Genomic DNA, 26,061 nt, shown 5'->3' on the forward strand with positions numbered 1-26,061 from the left:
ATGAGAAAAAATGTTGCCAGAATATTGTTTACAGGCAGACATGCACAAATTACAATCCAAATGCAAACTGCAAGTGCAGACAAAAACATGGAGCAGAATTACTCCATGATTGAAAGCAGGAAAAGGCAGAATTTAAAAACCAGGTTAATGTGAATTTCAGTGAGGAAGAAAAAAAGGCAGAAATAAAACTGTGGTGTTTTTTTCATCAGAATTTGCATTTGCCTTTCCATAAAAAATCTTAATGAAAGATACAATTAAAAGGTGAAAACTATCAGTATGATATCTGTACGGTAAATAAGATAAGATATGGAGACAATATGGCAAACACAGGAACAGTTATAATGTAAATGTGGCTAGAACTTGTGTGTAGGACAGTCTCTTTTCAGCCTACAGGGAGACAGAAATCTTGTTGTAAACTGCACTATTACACTCATGCAACACAAGTATTCACATCCTCCACTTTTGCAGGCAGAGTGAAAAAAAAACACATGAGAAAAAAACCATCATTTTTTTGTTGATGGTTGTTTGTTTGGAGATTTTAAATCAAAGGGCCACTCGTGCATCATAAAAAAGAAGTACACCCTGGAAGAAAGGAGCCGTCGCGTATCCTCGTTGTAACAGTGATTTATATAGGAAACAAAGAAATCATAGCTCCCGCTGACACTCTTGCTCTTGTTAAACATCAAAGACCCTGATGCAGTCACTCTGGTGCTTATTTTTGGCAAAAAACTGAGGCACTTATAGTGCTGTTTAACCTATACAAAACAATAGAAATTAAACAGGGCAAATACCAAGCACTAGGTTACTACATTAGATAACTTTGCTTACTGGAGACAAAGTATCCAATCAGTGAGAAATGTTGAAAACATCACATCTTTAAAATCGTCTTGCTGTTTATTTTGTTCTGTTTCTCTGGCCACTTAATTAAATTCAGCTGCTTCGTAGCTAAAATATTTAATCAGCCCATCACAGGATCTGCACAAGTTCAAACTGAGTATCAGAATGGGAAAGGAAGGTGATTTAAGTGACTTTGAACATCGGCTGCTCTGAGTATTTCAAAAACTGGGATTTTCCCACAGAACTGTCTCTAGAGTTTATAGTACAAGGTCCAAAAAAGAGAAAATATCCAGTGAGCAGCGGTTCTTTGGGGGAAAGTGCATCAAAGGATCAAAGATTAAAGGAGAATGGCCAGACTCCCCCCAGCAGATGGAGAGGGAACAGTAACTCAAATAACCACGCGTTACAACCAGCATGCAGAAGAGCATCTCTGAATGCACCACATGTTGAACCTTAAAGCAGCAGAAGACCACAGCAGGTGTCACTGCTGTCAGCTAAGAACAGGAAACCGAGGTTACAGCAAACCAAAACTGGACAAGAGACGATTGGACACGCGTTGCCTGCTCTGACATTCAGATGATAGAATTTGACGTAAACAACATGAACGCATGGATCCGTGCTTCTTTGTGTCAGTGGTTCAGGCTGGCGGTAGTGGTATTGATGATCTGGGGGGTATTTTCTCAGCACATTTTGCATTCCTTAATATCAACTGATCATTTACGCACCAAACCCTTCCTGGGTAATGTTGCTAAACCTGTCCATCCCTTTATAACCACAGTGTATCCATCTTCTGATCGCAAGTTTCAGCAGGATAACACACCATGGTCACAAAGCTCAAATAATCTCAAACTGGTTTCTTGAACATGACAGTGTTCTCTGTACTCAAATGGCCCCCACAGTCACTAGATCTGGCAGATCTAGTGACGGCAGATTCTCATTTTGGATGCGCAGCCGACAACTCTGCTGAACTGTGTGATGATGTCATATCAATACAGACCAAAATCTCAGAGGAATTAGTGCAATACTGAAAGGAAAAGGCGGCCAGCAGGAACTAGGAGGGTATACACTCGCCTAATAAAGTAGGCGGTGAGTTATTTCGCAGTTAATTAGATCATTGTCCCTGAAATGAACAGCAAGACTGAAATGATAGGTTTTCATATAGTCTGTATATGACCTACTCACTGCAAGGAGCTTTTCCTTATCAAGCATTACAGTTGCCCTGTGAATGAAAAATAATATCGGATTTCAATAAACTGAATATTTAAAACAAATGAGCAAAATAAATGATTGTTACAAACATTCTCATTATACAGGTCATTAAGCACTCGTACTGCTATATTTTGGATTGTAATACTGACACAGTACTGTGCAAGCCTTGGTTCAATGCTGCAAGCAGTCAAAATGGAGATGCTGTGATTTAGTTCAGGATTTGTGGTAATTTAATCATATCATAGAGTATCAATATTTACTTCTTTCTTTTCATCTGTGAATGAACTGCAAATTAATGTGTTGATTTCGTGGTAGAAAATAAAAGATTAAAAGTAAAAGCAGGAATAAAAATGTCACAGTTCAAATGAGCATTGCACTGGTCGGGTATGACCTTACCAGGAAGCTGATTTTGCTCTTAATCTTTCATGCAAGAAAGATACAGATATGAAATGCGGTGATTGACATGAAGGAGATGGTGATATCGGCACCTCTGACAAGGTTAGCGGGAGCCAGATTGAATTTTAAAGGCAAAGCAGAGGAGAGGTGACACTTCTGCGGTTGCACACCGAAAATGCTTCGTGAATATCTGCTTTAAGTCATATGAAAAATGTTCCTCTGTATTGCAGGGCTAAAAGATTTAATCAGACTGATGTTGCAGTTTTAATTAGGCTGGTGGGAGTTGTTTCAACAGTATAGGAGTGTGTGAATAACTTGGCTAGCTGTCTACAAGAGGAGCCATGAAACTGAGTCAATGCACAGCTTTTGTTTATTCGGTTCGGCATTAATTGAATCACCGAAGCTCTGCTATTGCAGGTGAAATTACTGTGGCTGGTTAAATTTCCCAGTGGCAAAAATAACACTCCAGTTTCTGGTTGATCTGCTGACGTGCCCCATTTCTCACCGGATCCACGTGGATGTTAACGTGAATTATTCATGAAAAAAGTGACACCAGAAGTGATTCACAAATCCGAGCGCGGTAAATAAAGACATATTGTTTTTGCTTTAGTTATGTTGATGGGTTTGCGTTGCAGGCAGTGCTGTGGAGATACAAGTTCTCCCAACTAAAAGGGTCGTCTGATGACGGAAAAAGCAAGATCAAGTTTTTATTCCAAAATCAAGACTCCAAATCTATCGAAGCAAAGGTAATTCAATTTGACGGATGTTTAATGTTGCATGCCAGAAAATAAGTCAACAAGATTTTCAAAGCAGCACCGTTCTATAAAAATTAATCGCTCGTGTGTGATTTGAGGATTGATTTTCTGTCTCTCTCAGGAGCTGGAGTTCTCAAACCTCTTCGCAGTGCTTCACTGTATTCACGCTTTTTTCGCTGCCAAAGTCGCTTGCCTGGACCCGATGTTTGTGGAGAGCCAAGGCACCGCGACTACCACTGGGATCGCTTCTCTTTCCAGTCTCTCCTGTAATTCACAGACACCTAAGCTGAAATACGCCACTTGACAGGTGCTGCTTTCACTGACCCCTTTTAAAAAGGACGCTGCACTTAATCATGAATGTGGCCTGTGTCGATGGTGGACAGGAGACCTGGAACACGTACAAACTCGGACATTATGGGGGGCAGCTGTGCGCACTGCTGGAATAAAAGACCTCTTTGTGAGAGATTACTTGACGTGTCTGCAGATTTCTCACATTTCTGGAGCAACTGTGGGCTGAAACTTCACAGAAAGACTCAATGGACACATAAGGTGTGACTCAAAAGGGTTTTTTTTAATGTGATTTTGTCTCAGACATCCTTATAATCAATTACAAAAGAAAATGCAGTTCTTTTCCCAAGGCAGTCTGCTTTTCTATGTAATTTTATTGACCACTTGGAGTTTAAGCAACATAGATTCTAGCCTTTTTCCCCACTTCAGATGGTACATCACTTGAATTTCTGCAAGGTAAAGCGTGGACACTGGATATGATGGTATGGTGTGTAATTTGTGATACTTGATACCTTACTTTTTCTTTTTTTGGTGTGTTTTTGAGGTGGAAACTTTCATCCATAATTCAATTTGCTGAAAGAAAAAACATTTTTTCAGATTAGAGTCTAACTAAAAGCTAAATGGCAACATCAGTCTGGTCTTATAACACAAAATCAGTTTAATTTTGACAAAATTTAATTACACAGACGTTCGCTGGCAGCGTTGCTGGATGAAATGGATTTCTCTATATTCATTTCTTCTTTTCTTTATATACCTGTGTGAGGTAAGAATATTTCTATGTCTTGGATTACTGACTATGAAGGCACTTTGATGATCAGCTTCACCATCAGCTCAGCCATAAAGGGACGAAAACACTCGAAACGTGATTAGAAACACCTTCCACGATGTTTATAGCACTTTTTATTTTTTACCCCCAAACCTGATTATGTAAATAAACACTGACATTCAGATGAACTCAAAGAATTATGAATTATGGTGATTACTTGAGGGATTACTTGTAGGGATTAAGGCATTTGTTAATTTGATGTGCACCCTAGACAACTAGGTAGATAGCTCATAACCTTGTGCTCTCTTCATCATTTACTCTATGGACCAATTTAGAGGAATAAAATCAGCTATGGTGTATTTTTGAAAACATTTTACCTTTGTTTTTTTGACCTGTAAATAAAACGAAGAGAAACTTTACATTCACAAATGAGAAAACAGTAGGAGGAAGATAGAAATATGTAGCACCGTTGCCTCCAGATGTTCCAGACACCCCTTTAAATTCTGCACAAACCGTAATGCTGCAGAGCGACAGCTAAACTATCATAGTCAAAAAGAGTTCAGGTCAATTAGCGCAATTAGTGATGCTCTTACCTTCCACTTACAAAGAGGAATCCAAACACAAGGGGCCCGTTGGTAAGTAAACTCTAGAGGATTGCGAATTAAACGGGGTCAGTGCTTTGTACTGTGCGGCCTTGTTAAGCTGATACGAGTGTTTGATGGGAACTAATGGTGGTGCAGTCTATGCAAAGAAAGTCTGAGCTTTTGTGCTTTAAAATTATCCTGGTCGCATATACCCTTATAACACGAGATCTACAGAGTGAGGTTGATTTTATTTTTTGCAGATGTTTTATTAACAAATATCCTGTGTAATAAATGAATAAATGAGACCTTTTATATCATGGCTCACTTGTGGTCGGCTTTACTTTTTTACAGTTTCTGGCTACGCCGCTGATTTTACGAAGAGAACTCACTTCACTTTTCTTGAGAAGTCCTCAAAGTTGTATTTTAAAATTCTAGTACATATCTGCAGTACACAGCAATTTTGTCAGCTTTCTTTTTTTTTTGGCAGCGCTAGAGATGTCATTATACTCATCTTTGCTGAGGTTCATAAAAAACCTTTAACACTGAATAAAAGATGCCATTGAGTACTCAAAGTCAAGATTTCTCTGCCGCTGCTCCATTTTCACATATTCTTCTTTGTGTCGGCCTTTTGTCTGTCCCCACAGTGCGCCGCTAAGCTCCCTTTGAAGTCAGAGAAGTCTTTTTTTCATATTTGTGCAAATTAAATAATCAGTTTTAAACAAATGGTATATATTTGACTTTTTTTTCAATAGTTTTAGTTTATTTTAAACTTTTGTTCTTAGTTCAGTTCAGCTCACATTTACTTTAGTTTTAATTCTTTCACATTGTTCCATTGTTAGCTTTAGCTTTTCATTATTATAATGCAGATGGTGTATGTCAGACCCAAAGTTTGAGACGTTTACATCAGGTATTATGGGACAAACACGCACAACTGAGGGCACTTTGTACATATTTATACTTTAGTTTTGGGAAGACAATTCTCATTTTTCTCTTTAAACTCCAGTTTCCTTTATTTTGGTTAACCAAAACAGTTTTTCCACACTGTTTTTAGCCTAGTGTTACTTAAATATAAACATCCTGAGGTAAAGCAGATTCATAAAGTGTACATTTTCTTAACAAGCAGCACTGTGATGCTGCATAATTAAACTGGGCAGCCAAATCCACATTACTTTCTACTATTAATGTCAACTATAATGTGCTAAACACATTATATTAACACATATTTTATATATAGACATTATTATATTATTAGGGCTGTTTTAGAGGCAGGATACACCCTGGACAGGCCGCCAGTCTGCTGCAGGGCTAACACATAGAGACAGACAACGATTTGCACCTATGGGCAATTTAGAGTTACCAATTAACCTATCCCAACTAACTGCATATCTTTGAAACGTGGGAGAAAGCCAGAGTACCCAGAGATAACCCACACGAACAAAGGGAGAACATGCAAACTCCACACAGATGGCGGACCTTCTTGCTGGGAGGCAACAGTGCTAACCACTGTGCCACCGTGCTGCCCCTCGGGAGCATTTAGTTGTGTTTTAATACAACACCACAATCCCAGCAAATTCACTCCAAGGTCAGGTTGTACAATGCTCAGAGAAGCTGCAAAAATCACCCAACAGCTATAGTACATAGACTATATAGGCCTCAGTCACATATGATAGAAAAACACTAAACAAGGATAGCTTGTTTAGGAGGGTCTCTGAGAAAAGCCTCTTCTCTATAAAAAAAGAACATGGCAGCAAAGCCGAGTTTCCAGTGTTACATCTGAACAAACTGCAAGACTTTCCTGAACAATTTCTTTTGAACAGACGAGCCTAAAGCAGAGATGTTTGGCCATAATGCACAGCGCCATGCTTTGCAGAAACCAAACATGACATGTTAGCACAAATTTTATACCAAATGTCAAGCACTGTGGTGGAGGGGTAATTATTTGTGTTTGTTTTGCATCCACAGGCTCTGGACAGCTTGCAGTCACTCAGTTGACCATGAACTGCTCTGCATATCAAAGTATTCTGGAGTCATATGTGACAGTGAAATCTAACTGGAAACTGGAGGTTTATAGGTCATTCTAAACTGGTCATAGGTGTGTGAGTGCAAATGGCTGTCTCTCTGTGTTAGCCCTGTGACAGACAACCTGTCCAGGGTGTTCCCTGCCCTGTGGTAGCTGGGATAGGCTCCAGACCCTGATAAGGATAAGCTCAAGAGAATGGATGGATGGATCTTTTTCACATCACTTTTTTTAATTGCAAAGTTTACAGTTTCATAAATTTCACATTCATAAATTTGCTGCCAATAAATTTACTGAACTTTCCAAAGTCCATTAAATCTAGCATCCAAAAATCCAGCATTAGCCAACTTAGCTTAAATATACCATGGTCCACTGGGTCAACAGAAGCATTGACACTGATGTGACATCCATCAGATATTATTCACTCCACAACTACAATGTGACACAAGAGCAGTGGCAAGAAATCTAAAAAAGAAAAAAAAGAAAATTATAATTATTGTAAAGACTCATTTAAGTAACAGACGACATTTACACATCCTTGGTAAATAAATAAGATCAGAAAAGCAGAGTAGTTAGAATGATTAGAAGACACATAATGTGATCGTGACCTTTATTTTTGTGCCAAACGTTACGGAGAAACACCACATTTTCAAAATGAACTGCACACACTATGAGTAATCAACCTATGCCTCAAAAAAAAAAAAAAAAAAAAAAAAAAAAACAGGAATAGAACTCTTTTGGCTCTGAACAAATTATCTTAATATAAGAGCACATAATTGGTTATGACTTGGTATTTACCGGGTGCCATTTTTGTAGTCGAATCTCATCCACATTAAATGTAATCACAGCAGTCCCATTAACTTTGGTGCAAGGCGCGACCTGAGAGTCAAGGTTGTAGGTCCCCTGCTTTCAATACTTAATGTGCTCTCTAATTAGCAATTACATTTTAGATAATGGTATATAAACTGTTGCATGGCTGTAATTGGTCATGTGAATTTTAATGGATACCAGGCAAATAAAATGGGACTATGTTGTTATTGGTAATTATAAGCTGAGAAATTATTCCATTATTGCTTACTTGCAAAGCTCTGCAATGAATGAATTTAAAAAAAAAAAAAAAAAAAAAAAAAGCCTTACAGAAAATAAATGTTACCTCTTCACACACAAAAACTACTAAATAGAATAACCAGCCCCGTTTTCAAACAAAATATTCGTCATTACACCAGAACAAAATGAAGACCTATAGCACTAATATCTTATCTATTTAACAGACAGCAGTGGAGATTTGATCTACAGAGTTCCCAGTGTCAAGATACAGTACAGCAAGAGGGCGCTACAACAAATCAACTGCAACTTAATTCAACTGTATGCAGAATCATATGATAACAATACATATATAGATATATCACTTTAATATTGAATAGAATTAATATCAAGAACATTCAACTCAGCTTTTGGAATACTAAATTTATGCATTCAAAGTAAGATGAAGGAACTTTCCAAACGCTGTGATGGTAAAGCGTGAAGAAAAACGGTGACCTGTCGGATCAGTGATGTGCCGTTTTGTTTTTAGTTTTTTTTTTTTTTTTTTCCCTTTTTTTTCCACTGTGGAATGTTTTTGTAGAAATATATCATCCTTTATTGGGGAAATTTACTGTGCTGGAAAACTCACAGAAGTCCTAATGTGATGGGGTGAGGGATGTTGGCACTTAAAAGTCATCACTATCAGGAAGGTTCTGCAAGCAAATTGTACTTAAAGAGGATTTACATGACATTAAGTCCAGTCCACAATACAAATGAAGCCCAAAAAAATTCATCTTTTTATTTTTTTTTCATTTTTTTTCCCCTGTCTTGAGGACTGCAGATTAAGGTGCTTTGTTGTCCATGATACAAAAAGGCGTCAGATTTTGCATTGTCGTTGATTTCGTTTAATTAAAAAAAAAAAAAAAAAAGTACTATACAGAATTTGAGATTTGTGTCAAGGCCATCAATCTGGTTCACCATCTTGAAACCTTTTTTTTTGTCCTTTGTAAAGAAACATTTCAAAGCTTGATCACTTGGGACATCACCTCCAGTGACCAATCACGAGAAGCGAAGTCAGGAACGCCCATATACAATATATTCATGCATGTATTCATTATGGACGAACATCATGCCTTCACCAGTTCCCCTCGAAATTAGGTGAATATTTAAACCACCATCATATCCATGTCACCCTTATTTTAAAACCTCTGATGTGGTTTATTCAAATACTAAGAATTAAATCATTATATTATATTATATGAATCCACAACAGGGCAAAATAAAAAGAGAGAAGGAGGCCCGCGACAGCCTATCAGATCAGGTAGTAGTGAGGAAACAAGAATGTCAGCACCCTGTAGAAAAAGTTTCATTAAAAGGTGCCCTGTAGAAAAAAATTATGAACCAGTCTGATCTTTCAGTGAACTCTTGTAATAGGAAGTTATAAAACACATCACCCTGAAATGAAATACCAAGAAGAGTAATGACATACGTGCCCCATTCGGGCTTATGCAGGAACATCTTACTCTTTAACTCTCTTTAAAAAAAAAAAAAAAAAAAAAAGGGGAGAAAGTGGCTTTATTTGCCTTTCAGTGTCTCCTCTCAGTATCATTAAATCATCAGACACTGAAAGTAAGTTAAAGCTTCTAAAAAAGGTGCAATAAAAGTCTTCATCTTAGCATGATCGTATTTTAACAAATATAGTAAGAACTCTTTTTTTCATACAATTTTTAATCTGCACATTTCTGCAGAAATTCTGACATTGCGATAAAATCTGAATCTCAAAATTGATTTTTGAAACTATTTTCATTTACTTTTTATGTTTTTTTTTTCATTTATAAACCAAAAGAAAAAGAATGTCAACAAAAAATTAACACTCACGACAATCATAACATTATTATCCAATATTATCTATGACGTCTCTTTCCGTTACAGTTTTGCCATCAAGATTAAGTGGAAATAATGCTACATTTGTACTGAAAAAAGATGAAGAAAAGCATTTCAGCATTTCGCTGCACCCATTAAGAATGGATATCAAGTGAATAAGTCATTTCTCTCTGTAATACAGCAAATATGCCTTCAGTGACTCAGGCAGCGGTAAAGCCATTATTTGGTCTCTCAACACGTTCACTTGCTTGAGGGGTTCATTGTCGCCAATGTCTCTGTCCTCCTCTTCCTCCACCTCTTTGTGTTCTTCCTCCGTGTGCTCCTCCTCTTCGCTCTCCACCATCCGCGGGATCAGCTGGTTGCCTACAAAAACGTAGGTGTTGATGCGCCGCCTGCGACAGCGCCTGCGTTTGCGCTTCTGGGGGACTCTCTGCGTCGTCCCCTTGCCCTGACTGTCCTCGTTGGCCAGGTTTCGGAGAGTGCGGCGTATGTAGATCCGAGAGAGATCCTGAAGGCTGCGGACAGTCACTGGGGCTGAGGACAAAGAGAGATGACACGGTGCTTCAGGGCGGTGCGCCACACAAATAAGAATAATCCATACAGCCGCACCAGTCCTTCAACTAGGTCAGCATAAACGAGCGAGGATGTGAAAGAGAAAAGTGTCTCGGTATTTCAAGGAGAGGAATAGCTGGGTCTAGGAAGCGGCCGCGGTGCGAGCTTCATATGTCAAAGCCAATAACGCTTCAGGAGTCGTCACATCACGCATTGAATTTAAAATATTGCCTGCTTTGCACTTCAAGATGAGTTAAAGATAATGAAACACAAAAACTGGGAGGTTTTTTTGTTTGTTTGTTTGATGAGGCTGGGGAACTTACGCAGATGGACAGTGTCAGGCTTCTCTCCATCAGCTCTGCTCTGCTGGACCAAGGGGGCAAAGGACACCGCCAAGATGTTTTTGCTTTCCCACGTGCTCTGGCCAGTCCTGGTTATCTGGGTCAGCTGTATAAAGAGACAAAAACTGAAGTCTACACTGAAAAACATCAAATGCTTCACATTTAGCAAGGAGCAGTGGAAACATTGGGCTCAGGTGAATCAAAAGATAACTTTTACTCGAGTCGACATGTACACCTGTTACTGTGGGTGTAATAAATCCCAATCCAATAAGAGGCCTCTATCACACCACCATGGGGAAAAGTCATCCTTCTAACTGCTTCCATCCACACGCACCAAGTCTTACACAACCACAGCATGCTTGTTAGGCTCATTTGAATTGAACAGACAAGCTAAAGGTAGCTTCATTTTCCATATACCTTCCAAATTTGGCTTATTCTTGTAAACTTAGCTGCAGGCTTAGACATCCCTGCCCCAAATCTCTCTCTCTAGCGGCTATAACCTGCAGGCACTGAATAAAAATCAGAGGACCAAGGAGACGACTTCTGTCTGTGCTCCTCGTTGTTTCTCACCTTTACCCAGTGTATTCATGCCAGAAACATCATTTAGTTTTATGACTTTTAGCATTTATTTCCAATGAGCTATTAATGGATTTACACTGTGGGTTAAATTTCATTGCCACACTCTTTTTTTTTTTTTAAATAAACAGAAGAAAAAAAAAGTACATTATGAAATTTTCCAAATACAATTAGCTTCCAGCAAAGACTCAAAAATGTCTGAGCATTGCATAAAATTGTTTGGCCATATAAAAGCAACCGCTAATCGGGTGCATTTAAACTCCTGAAAAAAGACATTTATCACACAGAAAATTCAACAAACATTAGATATTCATTATTTTAATCTGATCTCTTTTGCAAAAGAGAAGAGTTAATTAGAGAAAAGAACCACAATGCAAGCACTCCACTGCTGCTCTTACTACAATCTGGCCGATACCAATACTTGTCAATTTAAAATCCGATGTATAAGCCAATAGTTACTTTCTACTTTCTTGCAGACACATGACACACAAACAGATTTCGCTAACATATTTACTTGATTACGATCTGACGACTCTGCTAGGTTCAGCTGGTTGTTCCAAACAAGTACTGCCAACAGGAAAGTTGCGGCCTCTAGTGGACAAACTGGTTTAACAGTTTCTCCTGCCACTTTTTCAAATTGTATGTATTGGTTATTATAAGTGCTGTGGCGGCACATAGCTGACATTATCAGAGAACATCGACCTGCTGATAAATCAGTCGGGTTCTACTACCGTGAAAGATAAAATTGAAACAGAAACATTTTGCATCTGAAAAGCTAAAAGCCTTAAAGTCTTTGTCCTTTTGCTTCATGACATATCAATATCAAAAGACAGAAGATTAATCCAAGAGACATAAATGATTACATGAGACATCAATCACCCATCATTATGTTGGCTCGGGTCATAACGAGTCTGCACTGTGACAGTTCTCAAAACAAGTTAAAAGTCATATGAGGTTGCTGACTCAGTGTGCACTGTTAGAACTTCGCAGGGGGAGGTGTGATGAGGCTTGGAGGGGGGCTGATAAAGAAGAGGCTATGAAGTCCATCCATTCATAGCCATCTGTAAGGGGCACAGACCAACTGCAAGGTCTCTGTGTGATTAAGACAAGCATCTTTTTTGTGACAGCATAATAAATCCACAATTTTCCCGATCTCAGTATTTTTGCCATAACCGAGCAGTTCTCGGCTTTACTCTGACATTTTTCCAAGTCTAACAGTAATTCCCAAATGAACGCATGAAGACTTTTATGGTTTGTTTTGGACATCTATAACATTCACTTCCTTGTGTCAATGTATAAAATGAGTGGGGGGGTGGATACAGATAATAAAGTTTCTTAATGCTGCTTCCAGTGCTGAAGGGTGTCATTTTCAAAAAGCTCCACACCGCCTTTCCCCTTACTGGAATGGGTGTTTCATATTTGTCCACTCTGGGGAGTAATTTCAAAAAGCTCCAGAGGAGATGGAGATGGGGGATGTCGGCTTGGTGCTGATGAAAGGCCACAACAGAGGAAAAAAAGATGCGTTTTGAAAATTATCCACATCAGTGTGAACATGGCCTGGGTAAATCTGGGGCTGTAGTGCTTTCAAGCCGTTAGATCAGAATTGTGTTAATTATTTTCTCTGCCATGATTAATAACTTTGCTGCCACCCTCTCCCTTCCCTTTTTTACTTTATTTAAAAAAAAAAAAAAAAAATAGTATAAAATCTGATTGATTTCCTTTAAGCATGTTTTCCCTCTATGGTCTGACTTCAGAGTGTCGTCCTGTGTAACTACTAACATAAAACATTCAACCCTTGGGTCACGATATCTGATCAAGGCCAAGCTTTACTTCAGTTCCTTTTATGGCCCAAACGCACTGACCATGAATCCGTCACAATCTTTAAACTTCTTACTGGAAAAGGTTGCTGTCAACCGTTTCCCCACCAACATCCCGAAATATCCTCAGTGCCCTCTTACATGCCCTGCAGACTGTCCACACTCACCTATCGTACTTTTTTAAATAAAACATTTATTTATACAGCACTGTGTGTACTCTGTACACGGCTGCTTAAATCCAGGTGCAGCCGCGGCTCAATAATGGATGGGAAAGTTTCATAACTAAGCCTACTAGGTCAAAGCCATTTTCCCTTGTTTTCCCTTGTGTGTTAGCATTTTGAGCAGCAATCACAATGTGTCGATTTCGTATCAGTCCGGTGACTTGCAGCACTTACCTGATCCTCTATAGGCATCACCAGAATGCCTCCAATTTTGAGCAGTACTTTCATGTAATTTTCATGGTCCTTTTGCACTCCAGCGCCACAATAAATGCGATCGTACTGGTGGCTGTCTGTGGAGATTTCAAGGCAATTCCCCACCACAAAGACAGGTTCACAGAACTCAAACCTGTGAAAGAAATAATCAGACAGGTAAGGAATAAAATAATGTTTTGGGGGGGTTTTTTGCAAAGCCCATCATCACATTTGTAGACTGCTTGGCAGAAATATACATGAGAGATTACATATTTAAGACGGCAAACGGTCACTAGTGCCTCCTATTCAGTAACAGCCACTTCTTTTTCAAGAGGACACTTTATGTTTTGGGGGATAAATTTATTAGCATTCTTTTGGCAGGGCGTTAGATAAGAGGATTGACTCTCACTCTCATGTCTTTATGATAAATATGCAGCTGGAGCCAGCAGGTGGTTAGCACAGCTAACCCATTTATTGCACCGGTGTGACAATTAGTAACAGATTAATGCATTTAAAGGCTTATGAGATGCCACAACAGAGCAGAGCACTTTGCAAAAGTCACACACAAGATTCAAAAACTGTGAAAAGCCACAACTATTATAAGCAAATTATGTGCAATGAATAAAACTTGGGTTTTTTTTAATCCATTTTTCTGTAAGAAAAAAAAAGATCAAAGAAGTCTGCACTATAAAAAAAACAAAAACCAAAATAACTGCATGACTCTTTTAGTCCCTCAACATATACCATCTTTGAATAAGCATAAATGTATTCAATCTTTTTTGCAAGCAGCAGTCAATAAGACTAAATTGGCCAACTCTGATGTTTGGCAGATAAATTGGTGCATCGCAAACAGAAATTCAGTATTTCAGTAAGACAGAAATCTACCAGGGATGAGTACTTGCATACTGAGAGGAACCAATGCGGCACCTTGGCAAAGGACAATGGTTTGCAGCAAAAGTTGAGCTTGGTTCAACTTTTTTTTTGTGTGTCAAATGACTTGTTTTGCTGGAGTCCTTCGTTTTGGCATCCCCGCTGCACTGACTCACTGGCTTCAGTCAACTGAATGAGAAGGCTGCTTTTTGGGTGCAGGGCTAACGTCAGCCTAAAAACTGCCTGAACACTTACTCGCCGTTTTACAGGTGGTCATGTGTGGAGCGGTTTCCTGCCGAGAGCCGTTCACCAGGCAACCACCAGAGATTCAGGTGAACGTGTAGTCGGGCAGGTAGTGAAAGCGAGCTTAAGAAATAAAATGGCTCTCCCATATAAGCATATACTCACTTATCAAAGCTGTTGCTATTCTTTATGAAGTCATCCAGTTTCTCTCTGGCATATTCAACGACATCTTTGTGGAGCTCAACTCCATGGTTCACACCAAATGGCCCTTAGGAGGGGGGGTGCAAACGAACAAAAGCGGGAATAATATCGTCATTTAACTCAGTCATTAGATAATGTGTAAAAGTGCTGCATATTAATTCATGGCCTCCATTATTTACCAAGCAAAAAAGCCCAATTCTTGCTGATTTCTGCTTCTCAAATCTGAACATATGCAAATATACACTGCTTATCTGACATTTATTAGGTTTTTAGTGCTATTTTTGGGGAACATATTATAAACCAATTGATCGACAAAGACAATATTCAGTAGCATCAGTGATGTCATTTATTGGAGTCACTTAATCATTTCCTCTAAATTTGTCCATGTGGACTTTAGAGAACATCTAAACACCTCCCACAATAAGGGTATGCCAAGATTACCTATGATGAGGCCAACCATTGTGCTCAGGTAGCCGGTTCCACTGCCCAGATTGAGGAAAGAAAGTCCCGGCTGCAGTTTCAGTGCCTCCATCACCTCGGAGTATATACACGGAGCGGACAGGTGTATGTTACCGTGCTTCCAGGCCAAATCTTTGTAGGCATTGTCCCGATAGGCGTCCAAATAGTAGTCACCGCGGTCTATGGCCCGAAAAGCCTGCTCGACTTTTTCTGTGCGGATATACTGAGCCTCTTTCAGGTTATCAATTAGGTCATCATTGTCCTCTCCGGCGCTCACAGCTCCCCCCATGGCGAAAAGAGAAGAGGAAGCCTTAGGGGCGAACTCGTTTTCAGGATGACTGTTTCGTCCTCAGAGGTGCATGGAGATGAACGGCTGTGCTGCCGCTGTGGCTCCTCGAGTGTCAGTTCAGACAGAGTTCATGTCCAGGCAGCAAGTGACCTGAGAAACACAGAAAAAAAGTGAGATAAACACACTATGGCATTAACGCCTGTGAGGGAGCAGTGTCTGGTTAAATCTACAAGTGAAGTGCAGATTTAAAGTGCTGATAAAAAGAGTTTTATTAATCCACAACTGAGATTGTCTTATGATGAAAAATTAATGAGTGAGAGAAAGGGACTAAAAGAATGAAACATGTATTTTACTACCATTTTTTTAAGCATCCCTTCAGGATGAAACAGATTTACAAAGTATTAAATGTGCAGTGCCTTTGTAAAAGAATGGCCATCACGCTGTCATGATGAAACAAATCCAGTAGTACAGTGACAAGCAGGCCTTCCCTCTACTGTTGGTTTATGCTTTATCTAATGTACGTAGACCCTTTTCCCCAACACATATCAGGCATGTCACAGCACAAATACAGTTAGTGACCCTAAATTTAATTTTGTTACAGAGGCTGTGGAATAACACATGGCTCGCTGTTGCGGCTTACAGGAAAATACTTAATGGAAGAAAAGCATCATTAATGCAATTTGTTATCTGTGCTTCTCTTGCAACAACAAGACAAAACGTGATATAAAAGAAGCTGAAGAAGAATGCATCACACTGTCTGCTTTTGCTGTAGATGAAAAGATTTGTTTAAGAGAATATTTAAAAGACAAATACCAACAGTTCATCATTTAAGGTTTTAAAAACTATTTATAAACTGTTAGAGCCCTGCAAAGATGTGCTGGACAGTTTTGTGATGGGCAGAAATAATTCCCAGTAAATCAATAATGAAAATAACCATCAACATTTTCAGAATCATATTGGATCCTTTGACTTTCAGATATTTTCACAATAAAAACCTGCTGCGAGGCATCTGCAGCTGAGACTCTGTGCCCCAATGTCATGTCATATTCTACTGTGGAGTCTGTTATGTCCACAGGGCAGATGTGGAGTGATGTAACAGAAAGCTGACATTAGAGGAGGGCAAGATGGACACAAGCTTCCATCACAGCACATATGAAAGTTTCTAGAAACAGTGTTAAAACAGCTATGAGAAAACACAGCAGTTTTGGGGGTTTTTCCTTCTCAAGCCAAAAATAATATCCAAATCTTGTGCAAGACTTCCTGATCCTCAGCACTGGCTATACGAGCCTGCACGCTGAGAAATCTCAAAGAAAAAAATTCCCTAATGCAACCATTCCAGCAAAATCTGCAATGTTGGAGTTATCAGTCTGTACATCACCATAATGTCAAAGCCCAAAGATTAGCCTGATGCTAATCAAATTATAGGTTTGTTTAAGATAGATTGTGATAAGAGATATCTACAATGGCTTCTGGCTTCTTCCCACAGTTCAGAGACATGCAGTTAGTGGAGTTAGGTTAGTTGGAGAATCTAAATTGCCCATAGGTGTGAACGTGAGTGCGGATGGTTGTCTGTCTCTTTGTGTTAGCCCTGCATCAGGTTGGCGATCTGCCCAGGGTGTACCCCGCCTCTTGCCCTATCGTAGCTGGGATAGGCTCCAGCCCACGGTGACCCTAACAAGGATAAACGAAAGAGAATGGATGGATATCTACAAAGACAGACAATGTAAACATAGCCATTTAGAGCTCAACCAATATAGAATTTTAAAACCGATACTCATATTTGGCTATCCAATACTCTGAAATGTCGGACAATATTTTTTTCCTTTTGACATGTTTCACTCACTCATGTTTCATTCACTTGGTCAGAATCTCCCCGACTCTGCTTGGATTGAGAGGTTGTGTATGTGCCCTCTATGCAGCATCAAATCCTGTCATATCTTTACTTTTTAAATTTCCATGCAGATAAATAACAAACAAATAGCCAATATCGAGTGATAATATCGGCCTTGTAAAATAATCAATCGGGCTATAAAAATATTTTAGTTGTAAGCAAGAATGTGCACATAATACAGTTATGTTGCCTATAATCCACTTTTATTTTCAGTTACATTATGGAGGGTTTTTTTTTTGTCTTCTAAATCTTTTTTACAGGTGCATCTTTGTCCTGCCCTAAAATGCATCACCCAGTCACCATCGGGCAGGTTACAATTAGCTTTAGCCAAGACGACTGAACGACGGCTGAGATTCTATGCCAACAAAAAAGGTAATAAAAATCAAATAATTAAGCAAAACAAAAGTGTTTCAAGAAGTTTGTGAAGACACAACAGAACCAGTATATCAAACACACAATGTTTTTAAAGTCAATAGTTTTAACTATTTGTGATCTCAAGTTTGAATCAAATTAAGTGGGATTTTTTTTTTCCTTTAGAAAGAAAGACAAAAAAAACCCCATCTCTAATTTTCTTTACTTTTCTTTTTTTTTTTAATATTTTATTACTTTTAATTGACCAGACATTTAAGCTACTTCTGGCCACTTAACACAATTACAAAAATAAAACTGCTGTTTATTTGAATGTCTTACAACTAATCAAGATGTGGTGTTAAAAAAAGGAACAAGGAAGGAACCAAACAGCTGTGAAACCTGCCATTTAAGGCTGAGTTTCAGCTGAAATATGAACTGCTCTTTTGGTGCTTACATTACAAATAATGACCTGCTGGATTTCCTATGTAATACAGCACAGTAGCTGTAAAGAGAAAACTCCTGACATGTGCCAGTTTCTCAACATTTTATAAAGCTTTGATAACAAAAAATATCAAACCCTTTACACCCTGCGATGCAGCCGAGGGAGACAGGTTCTGAATTCCTTCTCTGCCTCCTCAGCATCTCCACATCTGACTCAGCTAATAAAGATTAAATTCAGAGGTGACTTTGTAGTGGGAGGCCTAGTAAGGTAATTTTCCATTGGCAAAAAAAGAACCATTGATTCGCTCACCATCACTTGATGTACAGCAGTGTATTTTTTTTTTTTTTAATCCTCCTTTTTCACTCTCTAAGCACTGAAAGAAAATCCAGGAAAATGGGTCAGTGGAGGTATTCAAGAAAAGTGCTTTTGGGCACTGCTGTACACTCAAACCTCTGATTATCAACAAAGTCCTTTAAAGACAAATCAAGAAAGACCAGCCAGGCAATAAGCTTATTTTAAACAAAGAAAAATACCTCTTTGTAACAAGTATTCACTGGTAAACACACACATGACGTCCCGAGTTAGGCCCCCCACAAACTGAAAGTGCGTCAGCGTCTCAGGTCATGAGTGTCTGCTTGACCCGGTTATAAACACCTCACTGAACGTGTAACAGATCCTCCAGCAACACAGGATCAGCTCTGGAGCTGCAACCAAATACGACAGGCCTGTCTAGGCAGTGCACCAGCACAAGCACTCGACCGATCAGCAGACAGTGTGAGGTAAACTGATAATCCCGATGGTTAATAGCATTTAGTGTGTAAACTCAGACAATTTACAGCCTTGTTGGCAAAAAACAAGAAACTAAATGCCTATGTGCCTGTGGCTTAATACCACGGCACTTTTCCAACACAATTTGTATTTGCAGAAAACTAATCAGTAAATCTTGTAAGAAAGGTACAGAACTAGTCTCAATTGTGCTATAAAGAGCAGGCCGGAGTCATTCTGATGCTGTAAAGCTAGGATTCAAGCAATGAAAATAAATACAAGGTTCAAGAGGAGAACTTAAAGCTGTTCACCTATAAAGTCTACTTTTATGATACCTATAATGTTAAGGCTTGTTGACACTGTCATAGTGAAGTTAATTCTATTACCTGTTTAGTGAATTTCTACCACATAAACAGCTCCTAACAAAATGCAGTCCAGTGCAGCACCGCCTTCAACTTCAAGGTCACTATGTAACTAGCTGGACTTTAAACCTGCATAAGCAGCTGTATTCGAGTACTTCATTTGTACTGGTGACAGATGAGGACATTCGTGATTCAACTTTTGTTTTAATTGAAGTTTCTTGAGGGAAATTTATGATAGTTGTGTCTCAATTTTACTGCAGCAGAAAAAGTTAGGATCAAACGTCTACTGCCTGTTTTGTCCATTTATGTAATAATTAATGTAAGTAATTATTAGTACAATGTTGATGTCTGTTTTGCTCTGCAGAGAGAGATTGTTGGAATTCAACCAAAGGCAGAGGCTGGACTTGCATGCAGCCCTCCACAAAGCTAACAGCACGTTGCCCAACAGTAATGATGCTGTGCATAGGCTGAATGCTGATTAGTTTACAAAGTTGGCTTGAACAGGAGGAAAAAAGCAACAGTGGAAGTGCAAGGAAGAAAAAAAACAAAGAAGCAAAAAACATACTTGACTCCAGGTGAGAATACATAACTACAGCATGTAAATGGTGGTTTGCTTCGTAGCATCTGCACAAAGTCCTCTTGGAAGCAAGATGCACTTAATTTCAGTGGTCTCCAACACAGAACTGCATGTATAGAATCAGTCAAATTTTTCACAAAATAAAAAGGCTATAAAAATCTTTTTTCCCCCCGCTGGGAAATTACACTTCTACCACCATCATTGTCATGTCTCCCCTAGATTTCATTCCAGGATTGTTTAATTTGCCACATCTCTCTTAGGATATTTCTGACCTGCAGACCACCAATGCACTCCAATGTCAGAACCTTTCCATTTTAAAGAGTGCACTCAATGGGATTCAACCTAATTGTGTTATATCCATGTCTGTATCTGCTTAGTTCATGTGAAGTTTACCTAACGATACAGTAAATACATTTCATTGCAAGATCTGCACAATTCCCATGAGAAGTTGCGATGGTGGTGAGAAAATTTTCATTTAGGATTACTTTTGATTTGACAGAGCCTGTTCGTGTTGTACTGAAAAGGCCAGATCTAAGCATTTTCCCACACATATCTACATTAAATGCTGCAAAGACTGGAGTTCCAGTCATTTACTTTACAAGCCAAGTTCAACCTTTAAAAACTCATTTTCCATTAGAGCGGTAAATTACAATGATAATCTCTCTTTAAGATTTAATCTTTTATTTGCATGACGAACTAAGATCCTGGAGTCCAATGTGCTGCTCACCAATGTACAACCCACGCACATGCAGGTCATGGAGAGGCTTTTCCTATGGCTCCACCATCAGGCTAGTGGTGGTAGCGATCAAATGAAAAGTGTTTTTGTTACGTGTGTAAATTTCACCACGCGATTCTGTGTTAATTAGCCACAAACAGCGAGAAGACATGACAGTAAAGGTGTGTGTTGTACCAGGCTAACAACAGGGGCCGACTCTTCATTTGTGCAAACCTGCTCAGATTTATTAATTTTTTTTAAAAATCCACCAGCTATTTTTACTTGAATCCTCTAATTTTTGCCCCTGCCGTCTTTGTGTACTTATGATTAGGAGTCACACAGTTCCACGATAACAGTGAATTTCTGGGTCAAAATCAAAGCAATGTTTTTACTCAAGTAGGAATTACTTTATCTCAGTTTGGTGCTAGATGAAAAAAAAGGAAGTTAAAATGAAGTTATTTGCATGTTGCCTTTGAAATCCATTAAACAGTTTCCTAAACAACACATTTAAAATAGCAGTTTGAGAGCAAAAAAAATACAAGATATTCAAGGATATTTTCTGAAAATCTATAGATTTTTACTCAAATATAAGAATGTAATCAATAGATAACTATGACTGCAACTTACTGTTGTTGAATTATCAGCATTTACCATCAGAAAATTTATACACTTTATTATTAAAGTTTTATAATTGTCATAAGCTAGGTAATATAAAATGTATCAATTTACCTTTGATAATACATTTAGACATCAACCACTAAGATATACATGTCACACTTTATTGGTTTGGAATACACCTGGTTTTGAAACTGCTCCTATTATACTCTGAAATTATGTTTTTCTACTTTTGTTTCAAGATAATTCTTTTTTAATGTTTTCCCAGGTCAGTGGCGCTTAAACCTTTATCACAATAACATCAACAGGCAACTTTACCACTGGTCAGGACCCTGAACACAGACTTTTTGACGGTCTATCAGCCTGGAACACATTACTGCTGTCTGTTTTTAATGTCTGTATCAACAACTATATTGAACGCAACGGCATTTATGAATTTCAGTCTAAGCATGTATGGTGGTGCATCTCAGAGTCACACTAAATGTGTGGATAGTCATGGGTCATGTCTGCAGACCTAATTTTTAGTATCCAGAAACATAAGAACTCACTGCTTCTGGCTTCCAGCTATTGTCTACCTTATGTTACTGCTCATCGTTCTTATCTACTTTGACTCTGTGTTAGTCCTAATCTCTCGTGGACTATTCTGCACCTGTCATATAGCTACAGTTGTGGTCAGATTTTTAAATACACTCACCATGAGCATGAGTGTCATGGTAATGTTGGACTTTTAATGATTTCTTTGAACTGTTGAGTATAAATAAATACACCCTTGTAAATATTTGAGTAGTTTAATGTCTCTTACCGAGTTGCACCTCGACCAGATACTTTTGGTAGCCATCAACAAGCTTCAGGCATAACTCTGGCTGAATATTTGACCACTCTTCTTGGCAGAATTGGTGGAGTCCATTTAAATCGATCGGTTTTCTGGTGCGCACCCAGTTTTTAAGCATAGTGAACAAATTTTTAATAAGACTGAGGTTAGGGCTTTAGGAAAACTACTCCAGAATATTACTGTTGATTTCATTTTACTGAAGACCAGTTCTGATGTGTGTTTGGGATCACTGTCCTGTTGGAACATCTGTGTCCAAGTTTCAACTGTCTAGCTCAAGGGTGTCAAACTCATTTTCCACCGTGGGCCACATCATGCCCACTTTGATCTTAAGCAGGTAGCTCATTGCTCAGACTGTCCAGTTTTCTTTTGTTGTTTTTTAACTAGTCATTAAAAAAAAGATTTCTATAGCAATGGTAGATTGGTGCGCAACAAGAAAGCGAATAATGCAGCAAATAGATTTTTAATGGGAAACTACTGGTCTCAAAGTACACCAAGAGAAAGCAGTGCAGGAAGTACGATTTTATTGTGGTGGAAGCAAAACAGCAAAGGTAACAGAAAAATCACTACGGGGGGGGGGGGGGTTGTTTGTTTTTATAAACATGAAGCGTAGTTTTGGTCTTCTTTTGCTGCTAGTTCAGCGAACTTTAGTCAGAGATTGATGAAACCTGCAGTTTCAGGATGTGTCAGATGTCTGCTTTCAGCTCCTGACAGCACATCTGTGTATGCACCATGCGCTTTGTTTACATCTTTTTGCAGAATCTGTTCACCTGCTTTTTAATTGTTTGCCGTTTTAGCTGTGTTTGGTGGTTGCTGAAATGGTTTTGTGGGCTTTGAGATCCTGACGTTTCTGTGGATACCACACGTCTATATTCAAGTAACAGACCTGGTGGTACATCGAATTAAACCAGATGTTCTCCCTCTCGCCTCTGGTACGGGGGGGCACTGGGGTTGAACAAGTTAATTGTTTATTGTTTAATTACTTTGTGTAGCATTAATGGCCATAAGGGAGGTTTTTATTAGTAGGAAAAGCTGTAAAACTTATGAAAATACAGTTAAAAGACCAAAGTTTATGCTTGTGCTCGTTTGTGGTGAGCAGCACATCAAACAAGTTAAGAATTATAAATGGCTTCAAGCACAAATGCAGATGCTGAGCCATGGCCTGCTGGTACAGTTACAGTTAAGGTGAAGTTCAAGAATTTGGAAGTAGTCCTTCATTATTCTCTCTACCTTGTGCAATGTACAAGTACCACTGGCAGCCAGACAACCGCAGAACATGATGTTACCACCACCGTGCTTGACAGTTGCTACAGTGTTCTTAGGTTTGAAAGCTTCACTTTTACTTCTCCAAACATGCTTCTTGTCGTGGTGATCAAATATCTGAATCTTTGTTTCATCTGACGTTAAAACTTTTCTCCAAGCATTTGGCTTGTCCATGTGGGCAGCTGCAGATTTCAGTCCAGCTTGAAGGTGTTGATTTTAGAGTAGGGGCTTCTTTCTTGGTCTGCACCCTCTCCGTCCATTGATGATGTAAAACTCATTTCACTGTGGACAGTGACACTCAGGTTTGAGCAGTTTCCAGTTTGTGACAGGCTGCAGCCTTGGTGGTTCCTGGGTTGTTCCCGACACTGGTACGTTTTCATCCTTGGTGCAGGTGTGAACACAGTAATCGCACTTGGTTGCGGACCAAAACAACTATATCGAGGGTATGTTATAGTGTATATATATATTTAAGCTGTGTGTATACTTCTGACCTTATAGATAAGAGAAAATCCAAAACAAATTTAAACTTGTGCACCCAATTTTTGTTTATTTATTTATTTGTTTTTTTTAAGTTCTTAAATGTGTGTTGTACAATCACTCCATCCTGGAAAAAGAACAGTTGAAAGAAATCACTAAAAGCCCCAAATTATTGTAACATTCATGCCATGATGAATGTATGTAAACTTCTGACCACAACTTTAAAATAAGACAGGGGTGTAATTTCCTTGCATAAATAGACTGTATATTTTCTTTACTCGTTTCAGTTATTACCAGCAAAATAGTTGCATGTTTAATCATTTGGGAATTTACCCTGATTTATTTATTTATTTATTTAGACAGAGATCTTGATCCCCCCAGTCTTCAGCACAAAGTTACGCCGATGAAATAAGATGAGGTTTATGGCAAGGGCTTAGCCTACAGGTTTCCATTTTCTGGTCCCTTGCTCATATAAGTAAATAATCATGAGGTTATTTGATAAGTTAGTTGCAGTCATACTCATCAGAATTCAGAAAAAAATACTTTAGTTTTTAAGTTGTGGTGCCTGTATATCTATATAGGTATTACAACCTACATATATTTTAGTTTTTTAGGCTGTTGAATGGACTAAGATACAATCAGTGACACGTCCCCAATGAGGTGCTGTTTATGGGAGGAATGCAGTCCCCAGGTTTGCGCCGTTTTCTGGTCACTCGGCTTTTACATGCAATGGTGTCCACAGATGTTCCCCAAATTCCCACAACTGACACCTGGTGAAGCCAATCCGCGCGCAACTTGGTCACGTGTTCGCGGTTGCCACACAGACCGCAGCTTGTCAGCCAATCAGCGGCCAATCAGACTTTCTTCGCACTGCGTGTGACGATGGGGCAAAACAACAACAACAACGGCGTTTTCATGAAACCCTGTCAAGCGTTATTAATCACGGCTCACCCTCAATCAAAGTCGTCCGCACCTGTGAGAAACATAAGCCAAGCACTCATTAAAGCAGCTGTCAAACAGCGAGAGGCTGTGGTGTGTTTGAGGCTTTCATGCAGCTTTTGTTCCCACTTGTCGACCAAAACGCAGTTGCTGGCCAGCTCTCTGCAGTGCGATTAACCCCAATCTTTAGCAGCAACTAGCTAAACCGGTTTGGTAAGGAGAGGATAAAATATCAGACTCGTGTATCATAACAGAAATATTCTAACAGGGGAAAAAAAAACCGATCATAAATAAGATCTTTCGGAGTATAATTTCGCCCGAGAAAGCTCGCACTTCTGTTAGAAAAGTCACCCCGGGCCCACTCGCAGCTTTAGCGTGTGCGCTCAATATATAAATAAAGTAGAATACGAATTTAGATGTGAAATTATGTGTTCCAGGTAGAAGCTGAGGGTTTGAGTTATCATTCAGTGCAACACAACGCTATGCGAGTTGCAGTTAAAGCGGGCTAACGTTAGCTTTCTGTGGGCCTGAGTGCGCCATCACTAAAAACAGACAAAGCAGGTTAGGTAAGCTCGCCTCTTTATCCTGCCGTTACACAGTTAGCAAACACACAGCGCAGGTACTTAACCATGTCACACCACGGAAAGCTAATACAGCTGCCAACGACAACACAAAGCGTGTAACTCTTACACAAACAGCCGCTGGCTAAATAACGAATTCCAAATAAGAAATACTCACAATGCCGTGTCGCATTTACTCATTCCTCGTAAAGCGCTGTTCAGTGCGACGGTCAGTGACAGCTACTTTCACACACCAGCGGCTTCTTCAAGTGGTTAAGTACCAGTTTACTGCGCTAACTAACCAGCTGGTTGGTTGGAGAGATAAAGTAGCAAAAGCGAGCAGTTGTGTCGAAGTGCAAGAAGAAAGAAACAGCTGAGAAGAGGATGTAAACAGAGGTCACGTGGTTTTAAAACGTCGTTAGAAGGAAGCACTGTTGCTCTCGCTGCTATCTATGCTATCTGTTTATCTTTGCAAAACCAACTGGGATTTTTTTTTTTATTAGTGTTTGTGTGCGCGTTTAAATTATGTTTGTTTACCTTTATTTCATCAGGACGTTCCGCTCAAATCAAAAATCCTTGATTTGAGCGGAAGAGTGACGTGGCCGAGGTATAGTAGCCGCACAAATTTAGTATATTATAAATGCAACAAAATACAACTTAAAATGCAAGATATACAACATCAAATCTTCTAGTGCATCTCACAAATGTAGAATGTTGTGAAAAAAGTTGTTTTGCTTCACATTTTTATTAAAAAC

The 26,061-nt window shown here is 39.1% G+C and overlaps 2 protein-coding genes across 3 annotated transcripts in view; one reads left to right on the forward strand and one right to left on the reverse strand.

Annotated features, from left to right (window-relative positions):
• Positions 1 to 5,070, forward strand: part of sntg1 (syntrophin, gamma 1) — a 40,885-nt gene extending 35,815 nt beyond the window's left edge. For both annotated transcript variants that reach the window (XM_039601900.1, XM_039601901.1), the window contains exons 18-19: positions 3,078 to 3,188; positions 3,319 to 5,070. In XM_039601900.1, coding sequence (XP_039457834.1) covers positions 3,078 to 3,188; positions 3,319 to 3,501 — 294 coding nt within the window. In that variant the 3' untranslated portion in view covers positions 3,502 to 5,070. The remainder of the gene's footprint in view (positions 1 to 3,077; positions 3,189 to 3,318) is intronic.
• Positions 5,071 to 7,065: 1,995 nt separating this feature from the next.
• pcmtd1 (protein-L-isoaspartate (D-aspartate) O-methyltransferase domain containing 1) lies at positions 7,066 to 25,719 on the reverse strand. The gene is made up of 6 exons (XM_031737733.2): positions 25,485 to 25,719; positions 15,214 to 15,670; positions 14,737 to 14,839; positions 13,441 to 13,612; positions 10,635 to 10,758; positions 7,066 to 10,293 (listed from the first exon to the last, which is right to left on the reverse strand). The coding sequence occupies exons 2-6, from the start codon at positions 15,518 to 15,520 to the stop codon at positions 9,920 to 9,922; spliced, it is 1,080 nt and encodes a 359-aa protein (XP_031593593.2). The 5' UTR covers positions 15,521 to 15,670; positions 25,485 to 25,719; the 3' UTR covers positions 7,066 to 9,919.
• Positions 25,720 to 26,061: the final 342 nt, after the last annotated feature.

This window comes from Oreochromis aureus, linkage group 18 (assembly GCF_013358895.1).
Source record: "Oreochromis aureus strain Israel breed Guangdong linkage group 18, ZZ_aureus, whole genome shotgun sequence".
Lineage (NCBI taxonomy): Eukaryota > Metazoa > Chordata > Actinopteri > Cichliformes > Cichlidae > Oreochromis > Oreochromis aureus.

Excerpts from the sequence above, each read along its gene's own strand:
- pcmtd1 (XM_031737733.2), bottom strand. The coding sequence starts at position 15,520 with ATGGGGGGAGCTGTGAGCGCCGGAGAGGACAATGATGACCTAATTGAT. Across the intron at positions 13,613-14,736 it reads AATAGCAACAGCTTTGATAA|GTTTGAGTTCTGTGAACCTG; the intron begins GTGAGTATATGC and ends TTTCTTTCACAG. Across the intron at positions 10,294-10,634 it reads GCCTGACACTGTCCATCTGC|CCCCAGTGACTGTCCGCAGC; the intron begins GTAAGTTCCCCA and ends CTTTGTCCTCAG.